At 45.5% G+C, this 16,369-nt stretch overlaps 3 protein-coding genes across 4 annotated transcripts; 1 reads left to right on the forward strand and 2 right to left on the reverse strand.

Annotated features, from left to right (window-relative positions):
• The first annotated feature begins 400 nt into the window (after positions 1-400).
• Positions 401-2,512, forward strand: LOC109777173 (peroxiredoxin-2C). The gene is made up of 3 exons (XM_020335823.4): positions 401-686; positions 1,557-1,636; positions 1,985-2,512. Exons 1-3 carry the CDS (start codon positions 532-534, stop codon positions 2,236-2,238), a joined length of 489 nt encoding a protein of 162 aa, XP_020191412.1. The 5' UTR covers positions 401-531; the 3' UTR covers positions 2,239-2,512.
• A 99-nt stretch (positions 2,513-2,611) lies between these two features.
• Positions 2,612-4,702, reverse strand: LOC109777183 (rho guanine nucleotide exchange factor 8-like). Its single transcript, XM_020335831.4, has 6 exons — positions 4,585-4,702; positions 4,349-4,503; positions 4,191-4,265; positions 3,833-4,105; positions 3,303-3,614; positions 2,612-3,184 (listed from the first exon to the last, which is right to left on the reverse strand). Exons 1-6 carry the CDS (start codon positions 4,697-4,699, stop codon positions 2,810-2,812), a joined length of 1,305 nt encoding a protein of 434 aa, XP_020191420.2. The 5' UTR covers positions 4,700-4,702; the 3' UTR covers positions 2,612-2,809.
• A 2,755-nt stretch (positions 4,703-7,457) lies between these two features.
• On the reverse strand, positions 7,458-15,005 carry LOC109742921 (protein MALE DISCOVERER 2). Of its 2 annotated transcripts, none has more exons than XM_040404159.3 (13): positions 14,739-15,005; positions 13,639-13,901; positions 13,394-13,526; positions 11,241-11,312; positions 10,570-10,713; positions 10,360-10,488; positions 10,184-10,239; positions 9,690-10,094; positions 9,404-9,594; positions 9,164-9,296; positions 8,930-9,084; positions 8,171-8,362; positions 7,458-8,076 (listed from the first exon to the last, which is right to left on the reverse strand). In XM_040404159.3, the coding sequence occupies exons 2-13, from the start codon at positions 13,727-13,729 to the stop codon at positions 7,819-7,821; spliced, it is 1,959 nt and encodes a 652-aa protein (XP_040260093.1). In that variant the 5' UTR covers positions 13,730-13,901; positions 14,739-15,005; the 3' UTR covers positions 7,458-7,818. The 2 variants fall into 2 exon arrangements, with proteins under 2 accessions (XP_040260093.1, XP_020157615.2); XM_020302026.4 differs by lacking the exon at positions 14,739-15,005 and adding an exon at positions 14,001-14,311.
• Positions 15,006-16,369: the final 1,364 nt, after the last annotated feature.

A 16,369-nucleotide genomic window follows, 5' to 3' on the forward strand; every position in this document is an offset into this window, starting at 1 on the left:
CCATCAAGATCCCCTCGATTTGGTGCCGGACTGCAGGATTTGACATCCTAACCGGTCCAACTCAATATGGTGACCGTTGAATGCCTAAAAATGTGTGGACCGTTTGGCCCAGATATTTACGGGCATTTTGATGAAATGCGTTGGAGATATATATTCCAAATATCTCCGGACGTTTTGATGATGCGCGTCGGAGATACGGTCTCAAGACGTTTGCAAACTCTTTTTTTGGTGATGTGCGTCGGAGATGCCCCAAGATTATTTACCCAGGATTCTGCCTTTTTCTTGCTGAGCAGGGTAGGGTTAGAGCATATTTGCCAGAATTTCGCGTTCACACGCGGCGACACACCCAAGGCCACCAACCGGCAAGCCAATTAACCCAATCAATTGCGATCCACTATTTATATATTCGCCTTCGATACCAATACCACATTGTTTTCTATATATCCCTTTTCAACCCCCTCCCTGTCGCCTGCCTTCCGTTCTAGACCCCTCCTTCTCCCCTCCCCAAACCCAGAGCAAGCAAGCGCAACCATGGCTCCGATTGGCGTGGGCAGCACCCTCCCCGACGGCCAGCTCGCGTGGTTCGACGAGAGCGAACAGATGCAGCAGGTCTCCATCCACTCCCTGGCCGCCGGCAAGAAGGTCATCCTCTTCGGCGTCCCTGGCGCCTTCACCCCCACCTGCAGGTATCTTCTTTCACCAGTACAAACAGTCAACAGATCGAGAAAAACGAAGTGTGCGTTTGACCTCTTGTAACAGATGGATAGCGAGGCTGAATTGTTAGCGGATGTATCCAAGATTGACTTTTTCTTCTCGCTTATAGCTTCTGCGAAACCGGCCCCTCTAAATCTAGATTTGCTTAGGCGCCAGGATCCCCTGTTCCTCCGGAATTGATTTACTTTGTGCCGTAAAATAGCTGCAAGATTTTGCTTAACTGCCAGCTTTTCCTTGTCAAATTTCACATGTAGATTAGAATTTGTGAACCTGGACGCATCTAGCTAAGCTTCCATAAATTGATCTTTCTGTGAGCGAGTGCTCTAAACCGGCTGATTTGACGGGATTTTTGGTAGAGCTTGGTCTAGTACTCTAGTAGATTGTTTTTGTTTCACTGTTTCAATTTGTATTTTAAGTAAGTTTGAGATATCTGAGTGATTACTTCACTAATCACTACCCTGTGGGCAAATCGTCATTTTTTTTCTTGTAGGTAGTGATCTGCTCCTGCCGCAAGACTATTTTGCTCATTTTTTTCTTTCAGAAAACAGGATTCTGTTGCTCCTTTATCCTGTTTTGTAGACCATGGCAAATCAAACATCTTTTATGGCAATTTTTAGTTGACGCGAGGATGGCAAGTTTAGTTGGCCAGCACGGCAATTTTCTGGCAAGAAACAAACTACGGGTGGATTTTCCATGCTTACCAACTAAACTTGCCATGGTCAACAAATATAAATTGCCACAAAAAAAGTTCGATTTGCCATGGTCAAATCCTGAATGTTTGGGATTTATCGGCGTCCAAGAAAAAGCACTCATATTTTGTCTGCTCTCTTCTATGAATGCAGCAATCAGCATGTACCAGGCTTCATTACTCAGGCCGAGGAGCTCAAAGCCAAGGGTGTAGATGAGATCCTGCTTGTCAGCGGTATGCTTTCTGCATTTTGTTTGTGTTCATTATCATGTTCTGAAAGCAGATATTGTCTGTAATTTTTGTCGACAATTACTTTTTTTACCTGAAACATGGATGGCCACATGAAAGCATATATTAGATGTTTTGAGTTCTTAGTGTTCTCCGTATAAGAGTAAGGTAGCTCCCTGGTACCATTGAATGACCGGTTCATATTTAGTGAATGTGTGAACGCTGAACGGGCCTGTTGCAATTGCAATGACCTTAGTATACGAATGGACACACTATCCTCAGCATATGATCTTGATTTAAAGCAGCTAGGTCCATAATTACACTTGATTAATTCACTACGCTATTGTTTTGCAGTTAATGACCCCTTTGTCATGAAAGCATGGGCGAAGACATACCCAGATAACAAGCATGTGAAGTTCCTTGCTGATGGAGCGGCAGCATACACAAAAGCACTTGGTCTTGAGCTTGATCTTAGTGAGAAAGGATTGGGTCTCCGTTCGAGGCGGTTTGCTCTCCTTGCTGACGACCTCAAGGTCACCGTCGCAAACGTCGAGGAAGGTGGCCAGTTCACAATCTCTGGTGCCGAGGAGATCCTCAAGGCACTGTAGGAGCTTCAGCGCTTCGGAATCGCAGCGATCACCCAGACCTTGTGTCATATCGATGTAGTTTGAACTTGTCTGCCAAACTGCGTGGGAATAAATTGTCGATGTGCATTTCTTCATGTACTTTATGTGTGGTGCAAGTGACTTCAGAGTTTTCCAGTCAAATTGTTGGTTGCGTTGCAAACATTCTGAGATTGTTGAAGGAAAATGGTGTGGGTGGTATTTGTGTGAATCATCATTACCTTGTGAAATCAACAGGCAAGTGTTTTTTTCATGGTGATGTCTTAACTGGTATGTTGGTGCAGATTACTGTTTATGTGCTTTTGTGTTATTTAGATTTTGCTGCTTAAGCAACAAGCATGCTATTGATGCTTTAGGGTGACAAAAAATGCTATGCTAATTTTATTGCAGCTCAGCTGAGACGAGAAAGAAATTTACATCACTTCCTCCCCAATCTCACTTACTCTGAGCTATTTTACAGGCGCCTCTCTTCACCAGATGGCTCCCTGTCGAAGCAACGCAAACTGCCCGTCTCACCTATGAGAAAAGCTTCTTGATCCACCACCAACTGCCCGTCTCACCTATGGGAAAAGCTTCTTGATCCAGCACCAACACCGCACACGTTCACCTCGACCTTGTCTACGTGCATAGATTTCCTCCTGCCGATACGGGGAATTTTCCTCAGCTTGCCACCGCCGGAATCCAAGCTCCTGTCCTCGAGCTCTTGCCAGCAAAATGAATCGCTGGACTTGGCCGAAGTGGCCTCCGTGGCATCGACGACGAGAGACTCAGTGCTGTCGTCCTCTAAACTAGGCCGCCGCCTCGATTTCGCGCGCCTCGGATCCCGAGCGACGGTGTCGGCATAGAGGACGTCCTCGATCCGTGACAGAACCGCGAACGCCAAGCTCTCGAGAGCCCTGGAGTAGCTCTCCAAGATGGCAAACCCAACATCCTGAAAGAAAAGAGCACATTGAATAGGAAACAAGTACTGCAGCATGCAGCTAAAAATAAGCAATGCAGCACGTCCGGAAAGCAACTGAAACATTGCTGCTTCTCTATGTAAGTGGTACCTTGTTGTATTGGATCTTGCTTATGTCAAGCGATGACTGGGCAGATCCAGGGAACTTGTGCTTGAGGATGAGCAGGACGGTCTGTGCGCGCTCCTCGAATTGCTCGCGTTTCTCCAAGCTGACGCCGGGGCCCCATGACAGCTTGTTGCAGAGTTTCCTCTGCCAGATGACAACGGAGGCCTCGATTCTGTCCTTGAGATCGACGATCTTGTGTCCTGTCGATAGGTCTACGGAGTCCAGGAGTCCGTTGGGGTCAAAATAATCATCGGTTATGGTTCTGTATATGGAGTCTCCGAGACTTTCCCTCCCATTCTGCAAGAGAAGCAGCCACTCTGTGTAATTAGCCTTAGAATTTATTTCTGTCTGAAGAACTATACTGCTACATTAATACTCCCTCCGATCCAAAAGAAAGTGTCGTGGCTCTAGTTCAGCTTTAGTTCAAATTTGAACAAAAGCCACACTTCTTTTTTGGATTGGAGGGAGTACTACATTTCGGGAAAATATATTGGATCTATTAGAATTAGGTGAACCTTGGGTAGAGCCTCGATGTATTCTTCTGGGATCTCCATCTGTGCAAGGACATCTGCGTTGATGGCCATGGCTGCCTTGAGCACTTGCCCGACAAGGTCCTGCTGGTGCTGGAGCCACCTCCTCGACTGGTCGGACAGACCCTCGGGAGGGACTCTCACCGTCGGGATCCACCATTTCTCGCCATCTCTCGGTGCATCGCCCTTCTCGCTCTCGTTGGCGTTTTTCGACACGTACCAGTACTCTTGTTCGTCCTTGAAGTTGTCAAGATACCCCTGTTCCACATACACAAAACATCAACTTTGACTCGGGAAATTGTTGAAAAGGATCGCGGAATGAAGATCCTAAGAATTTGCGTACGAGGAGCATCGCGTCGAGTTTTCGCAAGGCGGGGATGTTCATGAGAATGTCCCTGCGTAGCTGGGTGCCCATCACCTGTGTGTGATAACAGTTGCAATATATGTGATGAGTGCCAGAAAAGCCTATTGGTGTTAGTGGTGTGAGACCGTGAGAGTGACCTCCATGCTGGTGCCGTCCTCGGACACCTGTTGCAACGGAACGAATTCGACGATGTGATCGGTGACTGACAGAAGCCAGCCGATCTCCTTCTTCCATCGCGCTTTTCGGTCGGCCGACATGGGCTCCAGGCGGCGCTGCTCCCCGAACACGGAGGCTGCAAATCGGTTGCCAAATTTCATCATGAAGAAGAAGGGAGGGAGGAACATAACAAGATTGCGTGTATAGTTAACTTTACCTGCAAGGTTTGTGATGGAATTGGAGAGAGCGAGAGCCGAGGAGACACCTTTCCCCGTGCCGGACATGTCCTCCCCGAGCAACAGCTTGGCGAATCTCTCTTTCATCAAATCCATTTCTGCATCCCAATCCGGCAGCCACGTCAAAACCTATGCGTGCGATTACGAACAAACTGTCACCGCCAGCGCCCAACACATGGAGACCATCGAACCTGAAGGCGGTCCGGCGTCCCGGACGACGTTCTTTGGCGGGAGTTGTCGACCCGGCGCGGCCCTGGACCCGTGGCTCCTCGACAGCACTCGCTTCTGCATCGGCGGCAGTGGCGCGACGACGGCCTCCGCCTCCTCGTCCATGCTCCGACTGCCGCTGGTGCTGCACTGCGAGGACGACGACGACGACGACGACCGCAGCAACCGGGAGGAGGACGAGAAGGATGACGAGATCAGGGACGGACTGGACGTCATGACTCGGCGCCTCGGTAGGAATCTGTCGAGGCTCTGTTCAGGGTGTGGCGAGATCGAGGCACGCAGGTATGAGGGAAGCTAGGCCGCTCGACTGGTGCACGGGCGTTTGTGTTCGACGGGGGGTTTGGTTTTTGAGGAGGACGCCGGCCGCTTCGCCGGCGTGCATGCGGGGGAAGGCCTTGGAAGGATTGTGTTGCAACCTTGTGTGTGGCCTCTCCCCCGACGTACGACCGGCTCAGGCGTGTGCGCGCGAGTGTGGCTGGCTGGCTGGCCTTCTCGCATCGCGGTGGGGGGCGTGGTTTTGTTGGGGAGCAAAGCCAAAGATGGCATGACCGATCGTCGATGCGCCATTGTTTGGCCACACCAAATATAAGCAACATACTATTTTTCCTCCCTTAGATGTAGGCAGCGTGCATGCCTTCTTTTGCCTTGATTGTTTACTTTCTTTCTTTCTTTCTTCTTTTTCTAAAAAAAGGGAGGTTGAAACTGTTAGATCTAAAGTATGATTACATTAATCATGAACATGATCTAACCATGTCTACAACGCCTGCTGACATAAACAGAGAGGGTTTAGTGGTGCAATACAAGTCACGGAGGTCGACATGACCGCCTGCTCGTTGCAGGCAAGGTTGAGTGACGGTGTAGTCGACATAGTCAATCTCCTGGACGTTCTAATCACCATAGGCCGCCACCGACACTGTCTAGGAACGACAACGTGTATGCTAGATTTTCCCGCCACTGCAGCGCCCCCTTGGATCGGATATGGTTTTTGAGAATGGGGGGGGGGGGGGGGGGGGGGGGAAGAGTGAGCCGTACTTGAATTGAGAATAGTGCAGGTGGTTAGCTCTCTCCCTTTATTAATTAGCGTTGGTGATAGGGGACCTAAACCATAATTTGGTTTGGGGTGCCTCCGACCAGGGCACATCGGTTAGGGTGGAGAGGCACGTACATTGATGCGTGGCCCCTCCTCTGTAACGTTATTTTTTGACTTGTTTAATCTGTTAGATCAAACCAACATTCTACCCCTTGATCGTTACGCTTAACTGCATTCGTCCATTCCCTAGGCGTTATACAGACTCTACATGTTTCTTGTATTTCACCTCTTTTTATTTTTGGTTTTTATGAGAGGACTTTGTTTGGCTGTGTGCATCTTAGTTATGCAGAGGCCGGGCTTAATGCTTAAACTTTTAAGAAATAAAGCGCCCCTTATCGAAAATCAATGAAGTGTTAAAACAACTCACAAAACGTCATAGAATCTCAACACTTATAGAATAGAAATATATTATGAACCAATGCAATTCATAACAACTTTATTGTTGCCGGCATATTTCCAATAGTTGGTGGTGATGCCGGCGGTGATGTTGGGAGTGCATGATTGGATTGTGGTTTGATGATGGCTTATGATGCACCGTCTGCTGGTTTTTTGAAATGAACTTGCTGAATGCGATGCCTTTTGGCTAAATGTGTTTATGTTAGTTATTTGTTGGATTGGATGAAGTATGTTTATGTTCATAGTTGAATTATGATGTGGTGCATTTGCATTGTTTAAGTTTTTGTTGAAATGTGATGCATTTGTTTGGAATGTTTGTGCAAACGTTTGAAAGAAATAGCAAAAGATTGCTTTTAGAGGATTAAGTTTTGAGGGAATGACCAGGTGCACAGTAGTTTCATCTTTCAAGTTTAGGGGATTATAGGATTGGGGGGGGGGGGGGGGGGGGGGTTGTAGCGGATTAAAGCATAGGACAACGGCTAGAGATGCTCTAACTTGTCCAGGTTAAGACTGTGTCGAAATGTCTCCAGCTGTCGTGCCGCAAGTGACTCCCAACATACCACATTTCTAGAAGCTTTTGTGCACCCTCTCGTGAACAAAGTGATAGTCCATCTTAATACGTATATTTTGTCCTCGCATGAAACAAGGATTAGTGGAGAGGTACGTAGCTGTTGGCTACGGCACACCCAATTCACCAACCATTTGCATTTGCAAGGTTTCATATTCAGCTTTATGGCCAAGAACAATAGCCTGTCATCAGGACATCCATGCATGTTGTCAGGACATCCCGCCCTAAAAAAAGGCAGTTTTTTAGAAAAGAAGGATTACCCCCGGCCTCTGCATCTGAAAGATGCACGCGGCCATATTATTAGAATGTGTCCAACAAGTACCATGGAACAAAGTAGACTCGGATCTGATACGAAGACCAAGAGAAATAGTGCCTCTCAAATACCCCCTCCATTCAAAAATATTTGTCGTGGTTTTAGTTCAAAATTTGCCACTGTCAGCCACCATTTGTGGTGTTACAGATAATTAAAGCGGCCCTTTCCCAGAATTATGGTATTTCTATATATGAAGTACTTGGGAAACGAGAAATGAGTACAAAGTACCAGTCTAACAAAGAGGACTGTGTATAGTCCATTCACCATACCAATTGCTGTCTCTTCCTTTAAAAAAAATAAAGAATATTTCTGTAAACCCCATGGTACATTACACAATCACGCATTTCCTGATTACAATCCACTCTAGGATGACCTGAATCATTCTACATTCACAATTTCACACCATCACCATGTACATTCACCATACAGAGAAAACTCGAGAAGAAATTAGAATAACCCGGAAATTTTCATTTTACGAGGCGGGGGAGGAGGTACCACGCATATACACCGAAATCGCCAGAAAAGCAGAAACTCGCAACAAAGATGTACAAGATTGCAAGACGGTACGCACAGGACCTCAGTGTTGCTGCAAGAACCATACCATATCAACATGTTTCTTCCTAGGATTCAACTGAAAGTATCTCAAGCTCTGCCCACCAAAGCGGAGATAACCTCGGCGTTGCTGCCTCCGGTGAAATCGCTAGCACTTCTCGCAATTTAGTGGTGACCTCTCTCATGCTTGGTCTCTTTTTCGGATCGCTCTGGATGCAGTCCTCGATCAACTCGCAAATGATATCTAGATCATTTTCTTTGTGAGTAGTCAAGGTAGGGTCAAGCAAACAGGATATACTCTGGTCATCCTTAATGCACTCCATAGCCTGTGAGAAAAAAATGTGACATGTATTGTTACTTCTATATGCCATTTTTGTGTATTATGTAAGTTTAAGTATTCAGTGTCTTTGTCATGCTTACTAAGTTCGCAAGAGAGCCCTCGTGTTCAGAATCTGGAGGCTTTCCTGACATGATTTCCAGCATGAGTAGACCAAAACTACATACATTCCCAGCTGGATCAGCACGTATTGGCTCATGGTGCTCACTGGCGTCGTCATTCTTGGGCATCTTTTCTTTGGAAATTACTTCTTGCCAAACACTCATGTCGGCTATCTGTGAAAAGGCTTGGTTTTAGGAGCAGAAACGTAATATGGTGTCCTCATGCCTGATCTTATTTCAATTTGTTCAAAATTAACTCTAATACAAAGAGCACACATGCACACCCCAGAAAAAGAAATCATATGAACTGGACGGTACATCACCTTGTTTAGTTGCAGGGGTTTAGAACAAGTTGCATGTAATTTATGTTAGTTTGTCTTTTTTTGCATAATGTCCAGAAAAGGTTTAGAATGATGAAGTAACAGTTGTGTGCTTTAATTTCTTCTTTTGATATTACCAGAATTTTGTCTACAAATACAGTTCTCGTTTGGCACCCAACATTTCATTTCATTTGGCAAGTGAAATGACAGGGTTATGGATAGGGATTGACATAACATCCAATAGGCATTTGCTGGAATTCCAAATGAATGACATGTCCAATTCCATAGCCAAACAGGTTGGATATGGAATCACAAATGAGTTCCATGATTCCGGCTCAAAATGATGGCTACCAAACGACCTCTTATGGAATTTCCTTTGAAGATCAAATAAATAGAAGTTGTGAAATTCATAATCATGTACCTTTGCAGCTCCATCCTCGGATAACAATATGGCACTTGACTGTAGGTCAGAGTGTGTTATACAAGGCTTGAGCTCATGCATGTACTGCATGCAGTATGCTACTCCCATAATTATTCTCATCCTACCATTCCAATCAATATGATCAAATCCCTCAACTGCAAAAGGCAAAAGCAAAACATTTTAATTTGAGCACAAAGACTAAAAAGGAAGCATTCTGACAGTAGGAGCTCTTACCGTGGAGATGCTCATAGAGTGTCCCATTGGCTGCGTATTCTAACACCATCATCCTCATGAAAGGCTCCTCCTCCTCGCAGTACCCAAGCAAGTTGATGAAGTTCTTATGATTAATTCTTGAGAGCGAGTCTATCTATGTGTTCAAAAAAACAAGTTAGAAGAAATTATTTTGTTTCAGACCCACATTGCAAATTGTAGCAACAGCATGGGCTATTCCTCTTATAAGTGACACTGAATTACCTTTTTCCGGAATCTCCCCTCGGAATGCTTTGACCAATCTTTGCTCGACGCAAGCACAGTTGATACAACTGCTATCTCGACTCCACTTGATAAGGTTCCCTTGTAGACAGTGTAGTATGGATAGGTTGCCACAATGTTACTGAAGTCCTCACAAGCACCTTCCAGCTCTGAGCGTTGCAACTTGGGTACTCCTGCCGTACATCAGGAGAGCAAAACTTGTCACAGATGCCCAAGTAAGAGGCAAAATCAAGCAGGCCTTTTACAAGATAGCAAACAGAATATTTACCTGTCACAAATGCCTTCTGCAGCTGGCCACTGAGTCCAGTCTTCCATGGACCTATTGTTGCCACCGACTTATTGCGGCATAGCAAAAGCATGCATGCAATGATAATAAGCAACAGAGCAATTGATGGAATCAGAATTGCATACAACCACTTCATAGATCTTGTTGACCCTGCTTCCGAAGGAGTATCAGGAGACTTGGGTGGAGTAACTGGAGGATTTACAGCAGGTGCGGGTGCTTTGGGACTAAATGCTGAAAACGATCCACTCCCCGTAGAAGGAACAGGAACTGAGGGTGGAAGAGGAGCATTTGCGAAAGGAGGCGCAGCAAGATTGCTATCCTGAAGTAGTCTGCGCCTACTAACCTGTGCAGCTGGGTTTCTTGCTGCAATTTGTGTAGGAAGACGTGCTGGGGAAAGTAAGAAGGCATGTTAATTATGGTACCAGCTGATGTATTTAAGAGAAAAACTGAACTTGCATAGCAGTACCCTAGCTTACCGGAGAGATTGCTGGTGTCTTTTTTTTTCTCCTCTGTGGAAGAACCAGACTCGAACCTACAAAGGTCCACATTCAAAAACTGCTATCATCAGCTGATAAATCCTTTTCCTAAATAGGTTATAGAAAAAAAATGATGATAACTAAATAAGAATTGATGAAAATCCTAGTTTCCTTACCCATCATCAGCTCTTTGATTCAAATCACCCCTCCCGAGATGATCATAGATGTCGAAATCAGTTTCCTGATCAAAGTTCCCATGGGAATTTTGGACCACGGGCCACTGAAATCTGTTGTTGGAAAGCAATCTGTCGAACAAGAGACATCATATCATGAAATTTGGCTTGTCGATCAAATATTTCACAATGTTAATCAGTCAGACGACCTACAAATGCTTGAGTGATGCCATTTCTGCTATCTTCTGTGGAACTTCCCCAGTCAAGTTGTTATTGCTTAGGTCCAATATCTCCAACATTGCGAGACCACCAATTTCCTTAGGTATCAGTCCACTAAACAAGTTGTTGGATAATATACTGCAAGAAGACACAACAAGGAATAAAAACATTGTAATGGTTGCAGCAAATGTTATAGTCGCATGCAAAGTAAAATTAGAGTATCACAAGTTGCCAAAAGCAGTAGGTTAAGGGACAAGTGCTTGATTGACAGATCGACATCTTTTATGCTACTGAGTAAAATCGACACGACAGAGATTTCTGTGATTTTGTCTCATATTTGATCCACAGAGGTAAGCTGATATGCACACATCATTTGTGCTATAAAGGATGGAACCTAACAGTTGTCGGTTGGTTAGATATATACACTTGAAATGTCCTAACTGATGGTTGGTTGACATTTTTTAAGCAAATTGACTTTGTTTAGATACTCATATCTGGCAAGAAACTTATGAAGGTAAGACAAAGCAGTAACCACTACAGAATTGCCTATTTATCTCTTTACCATATTGCAAAGAGATAGCTTAGCAAAAATACCAATATATTGTTGCTCATGGCAAGCAATTTATATTTGTTGTGCAAGCATAAATACAAAATTGTGTACTTACAGAGCCTGCAGATGACTAAGACCTCCTAGTTCTGGACCCAGGGTACCTCTTAATGAGAGATCTTTTAGGTTCCTGCAAGAGTATAGTCCACAGTAAGTACAATCCTTAAGATGATAAATCAAGCCAGAACCCCTCAAAAATACTGAAATAGAACAAGAGTGGTTACCAAATGCAATGTCTTAAATATTTATTAGGTAAAGTTGTGGTACACCACAGGAATTAGAAGATAATCTTGAATGCAAAACAAAATCATCTTGAATAGCAAAAGATTCTATTAAAACATATGAAGGAGAGTCACCATAAACCTTATGATCTAAAATATAAAAACAAGTAGCGATGATGAGGTAAATGCTTGATGATTAAATGAGTAGAAAACAAACATTTTCCTTCATACGGTAAGCTTCTACACGTATGGAAGTCAACTTGGCACCAGAGCAACATATCCTGAGGGGTTCTGGACTATCATGTTTCGCTTACAAGAAAATTGTCACATATCTAGTTTTGTGGTAAGATCAAGAGAGCACATGTCTTAGCTTGGTTAAAACTAGGTGTGAGGGTCTGTAGAAGTATGAAAAGAAATGTGACCTTTCCTTTCAAACAAGTATCATCTCTCTCTCCCATTCTCTCTTTTCGCTACATGGACACAATGCTGAAGAAGATGAAGGTGGAGGCAGGGGGCAGAGAGACAGCGGCATGCCTTAAAACATAGGGTGCACTGTAACACCCTGTTACGCCTGGCGGGATCAAGACTGGCCCCATAACCAACACTAGTCTTTTCTACGCACTTTGTCCTCACTCATGCGCACCCGGGACCAACTTCCCGGTCGTTCACCCATCCTAGAATTACTCCAAGCCAAGCACGCTTAACTTTGGAGTTCTTTTTGAATGGGCTCCCGGAAAAGAAGGAATTCCTTGTTGATATGAGTAGTCTCTCATTTCTGTTAAGCCAGGCTCTCACATGCACAAACCGCCTTCATAAAATTTTCTAGTGTTCCTTCTTGTTTGGGGGGTTGCAATTTCTTTTCTTTTTGTTCAGCTTGGCGGTATCATCGGATAAACCTTGATTCTCTTTGTAATGAAGAGATGTGCAAAACTTTGGAACATTCTCTGAATAATAGGAGGTAAAATCTTGGACACGGGAAAATCTAGGATATAAACATAAGCTATACTGTGCCAACCAGTGATCTTATATAGGCTGAGTACAAGATTCTGTTGATGGTGATTCACTTGAACAAACTTGCCAAAAAAATCTAATCAAGCTAGCTAATAAAAGGTAGCCTCCATTTTGGACCTTCAATGCTATGGTATAAGTCAACAGTCTCACTTTATAGGTCAACAATCCCACGTCACAAAATTGAGAATACCAGCAGGAGAAGAAGCCGATCATAACAACTTAGTTGTAGCCACTTGTTTGTGTTTGGTGGAATGAACACTTAGTTCTAATAACCAGATTTCCAATTGTGTTAAAGCTTAGTATAAGCTTGTGAAAAGGCTTCTAGCTACCAAAGAAAACATTTTCTGGGAATTTGCGAACATGTATCCTTGGTAAATTCAAGATAGGCAATAAAAATCCTTGTGAGTTCCTACATATGAGTATATTTTAGGAGTACTAACTTGAGGAAAGACTATATATTCAGCAAAGAAACCAGAGTTGGTCATTTATGTACATAATATTACATTTTCCTTATTCAGCCCAAAAAAGTACTCCCAAAAATGAAATATTTTAGGAGTACTAATTTTTCTAACTGCTAGGAGAAAAATACGAATGCACTCCTAAAATCCTTCATAATATCTACTAGTCCGTTGAAGATTGAGCCTCTATGCTTAAGTCTACCTTGTCTGAATTGCTACACAAAGCGGAGACATGCTTGTGTTGGCAGTAACTCAATAGACTCAATTGATGCATTTAGTACTCAAGAAAGTCAAACAACGGTAACTGTGAAGGAGAAAACTAGGAACAAAAGGGGCAGTTGCCGATGCAGCATCCATTCAACAATAAATCAACACTAAAACAAGTCTTGAAGAGAGAAGGATACAGTCAAATGGAAGACCCGTTAAACAGAGGATGAACTGAAAGCTCATTTTCCAAATAGACTCATGAGCCACTAGTAAACATTGAGGAGAAGAAAACAAAGAGGAAAACATCAACTCACAGCATCACAACCCTGTCATCGGCGCAGCGGATGCCGTTCCAACCGCAAGGGTCGGCGTCCCGCGCGCTCCAGCCTGCCATGGCGCCATGCGGATCCTCCTCCACCCTGGACTGGAACTTGAGCAGCGCTGAGCCTGCAGCACCAGCACCAAAAGCCCCAATCGATCAGCCACACCAGAACCCCAAGAGCTCAACCCTCAAAAGCACCAAAAAAGAACAGAACGCCGGCGAGCTTGCTGCCCCTACCTTCAAGGTTGATCGCCGAGCAGCCACAGCCGACGCAGTGAAGCGCCAGCGCGACGACCGCGCAGTAGAGCAGCGCGTCCATCTCCCACATTTCCACGGGCGCGCGGCGGCTCACATGATCCTCTTGGCGAGCCTCTTGAGCAGCCTGGAGTGCATGGTCAGGCGCGAGGGGCGCCCATGGCGTGGCGCGGCGCCTACCTTTTACCCTTGTTGGCACGGCAGCAGAGCAAAGCCCCACGACACGCTCCCGCTCCTGCGGCCGCCTGCAAGAAAGGCAGAGACAGAAAACAGCTCAGAAACGTGGGGGGAGCAGAGGAAACTTGCGTCGCTGAAAAAGCAAAGGAGCAGCTTTGGCTTTTTGCCTTGCGATGGCGATTCGCCTCTGCCAATTTCTCTTACGCCACACGCGATTCGAGCCGGGGAGATGGAGAAGACGAGGGGAGGGAGACGGAGGCGGGGAGAGGGAAACAGCGGTCGTCCGTTCTTGGAGGAACAAGTAGTAGTAGTCGGAGAAAATCAAGAAGGACAACACAGCTAGAGAGAGAAAATACACTAGTACTAGTAGTATAATATTCAGAGCAGCAGACAAGGGAAGATGATTTTTCTTTTAAGCGGTGCTCCAATCTCCCAATGTCTAAGATTGCGTTATCTTGGAAGAATTCTACGGCCATCTGTAAGACGATTCCACGCTGGGATACCGGGCCAGGATTAAAGAATCGGATGGGACGGTCGTTGTCGAGGGCCAGGACAAGGGCTCCGCAGCCCACGCGAGCCTCGTCGTCGCCGGCGACAGGTTCGACGCCTGGTGGAGTAGCATTTTAAAATCCAAACAAATTTGCGGAAATCCTTTCGTGCTCATCATCACAAATGTCAATAAATTATGCTCCCACCCCATTTGACATTTTTATAAACCAATTGCAATCAGGCATCCTCGGCGACGCCAAATGCGATTGCAGCAAAAATCACCTCCTTCTTTTCTCTCGCTGCTAAGGGTACTTAACATTAAACCAACCAGGTCGAGAATCTCGAAGGTTGATACAGCGAAATGCTTTTAAATGGAGTAAAATTAGAGGGAGTCACCGGAAGCCTCCTGGCCTTACCCGTTTTTTTTCTGGATTTTCGAAACGAACAGGAGGATGGTCGGCGTTCGCCGGTCGGAGGCTTCCCTCCCCTCCCCTCCCCTCCCGGGGAGATCCTCCAAGGGGGTGACGGTGACGGTGGCCGGCGGCGGGCGCGAAAGAGAGAGGGGGTGGACGGAGGAGGAGACGTGCGGTGGGCCCGCGGCGGGACAGGTGGGACGCGCAAAGGAAGGAGGGCGAAATTTTTTAGTTGGAATGATTTTTGCCGATTTTATTGATGACCGGCTCGGGCCTAGCTGTCCGCCAGTATCCTTGTTATCTTTCTTTCTTTCTTCTCCATTTCTTTGCTTCCCAGATTATTATTCGCGTCCTGTCTGTTTGTTGGCTCCCACGTTGTGCGTCGTTGCCTCTTGTCGTGCGCGCCAGTCTCCAGCCTGCCTGCCTGCTTCCAACCCACTGCTATTCCATAAATGGTCAGGGGAATGGAAGTACAGAGTATCCAGGCAGTTGTATCTTAATCTTTTTTATTAATTTACGGAAAAAACTTTCAGTCTATTCATCGTCTGTTGTGATAGTATGAAAAACACCAGGACAAGCTGATTATGTTTCCGTTTATTGCAAGGCTCAGACATAGCCGCCGCTTCCTCTTCAAAAAAGAAAAAAACTTAAGGTTCCGTCTCCGGCGACTCTAGCCATGGAGGCGCGTAGGGCCCCGTGTCGGAGTTTCTTAGGTGTTTTTGTGAGTTTGTTTTATGGTTTGTGTCCTACTTAAGAACAGGAGGTGGTGACGGCTCATTGAAGATAAAATAAGGTTCTCATTGCATATTCCCTGGTTCTATGATGCGTGTAGCGTCATCGAAGGGCGTGTGGAGGTGTGTCTATGACTGATCTCGCGGGATTCGATCAGTGATGGCCTTCGACGGATCTGCTTGGGTCTAGTCTTTGTTCATCTTCGCTCGTGTGTCTACAAGTTAGATTCTTTCAATCTATATTTCTCTTCGCCAAAGACGGTTGTTGTTTTGATGTGTCGGTTCCATAGGGCCTTAGCATGATGACTTCCTGACTGTATACTACAACAAGTTTGGCGCGACTTCGGTGAGGGAGGGGCAATGCCGACAGTGCGCCAGTACTTGTAGTCATCACTAGGTAGTCTACGCGTATGGATGTAATTTTGTTTATTTCAGTATTTTTTGTATTGTCGTGGCATGATGAATAAATCAGAAGTTTTCTTACAAAATAGAGAGAACACCACAAGTATAAGAAAAAATACAACCATATATGTGGACCACCTAGTGACTATTACGAACACTAAAGCGAGCCGAAGGCGCGCCGTCATCATCGCCCCTCCCTTGCCGGAGTCAAGCAAATGTTGTTGTAGTAGACAATCGAGAAGTCGTCGTGCTAAACCTCTACAAGACCAACGCACTAGAACAGCAACCGTTGCTGATGAAGAGAAACGTAGATCAGAAGGATCTAACATGTAGACACACGACCGAAAATGAACGAAGAATGTATCCAAACAGATCCACCGAAGACCAGTACCGGTCGAATCTCATGAGATCCGAGGAGACACACTACCACATGTCTCGGACGACGCCAGGCGCACCATCGGGGCGGGGACCAGACAAGGGAGGCATTATTCCTACTAGGGG

The sequence above is a fragment of the Aegilops tauschii genome, chromosome 3, assembly GCF_002575655.3.
Source record: "Aegilops tauschii subsp. strangulata cultivar AL8/78 chromosome 3, Aet v6.0, whole genome shotgun sequence".
NCBI classification, from domain to species: Eukaryota; Viridiplantae; Streptophyta; class Magnoliopsida; order Poales; family Poaceae; genus Aegilops; species Aegilops tauschii.

Bases quoted from the DNA above. Each gene is read 5' to 3' on its own strand.
- LOC109777173 (XM_020335823.4), top strand. From the start codon at position 532: ATGGCTCCGATTGGCGTGGGCAGCACCCTCCCCGACGGCCAGCTCGCG. The intron at 687-1,556 runs GTATCTTCTTTC...CTATGAATGCAG, and splicing joins GCCTTCACCCCCACCTGCAG to CAATCAGCATGTACCAGGCT. The intron at 1,637-1,984 runs GTATGCTTTCTG...ATTGTTTTGCAG, and splicing joins TGAGATCCTGCTTGTCAGCG to TTAATGACCCCTTTGTCATG.
- LOC109777183 (XM_020335831.4), bottom strand. From the start codon at position 4,699: ATGGATTTGATGAAAGAGAGATTCGCCAAGCTGTTGCTCGGGGAGGAC. The intron at 4,504-4,584 runs GTAAAGTTAACT...ACCGATTTGCAG, and splicing joins TTCCATCACAAACCTTGCAG to CCTCCGTGTTCGGGGAGCAG. The intron at 3,615-3,832 runs GTTCACCTAATT...CTTCTCTTGCAG, and splicing joins ACATCGAGGCTCTACCCAAG to AATGGGAGGGAAAGTCTCGG.
- LOC109742921 (XM_040404159.3), bottom strand. From the start codon at position 13,729: ATGTGGGAGATGGACGCGCTGCTCTACTGCGCGGTCGTCGCGCTGGCG. The intron at 10,489-10,569 runs GTAGGTCGTCTG...CTTGTTCGACAG, and splicing joins ATGGCATCACTCAAGCATTT to ATTGCTTTCCAACAACAGAT. The intron at 10,240-10,359 runs GTAAGGAAACTA...GGACCTTTGTAG, and splicing joins AATCAAAGAGCTGATGATGG to GTTCGAGTCTGGTTCTTCCA.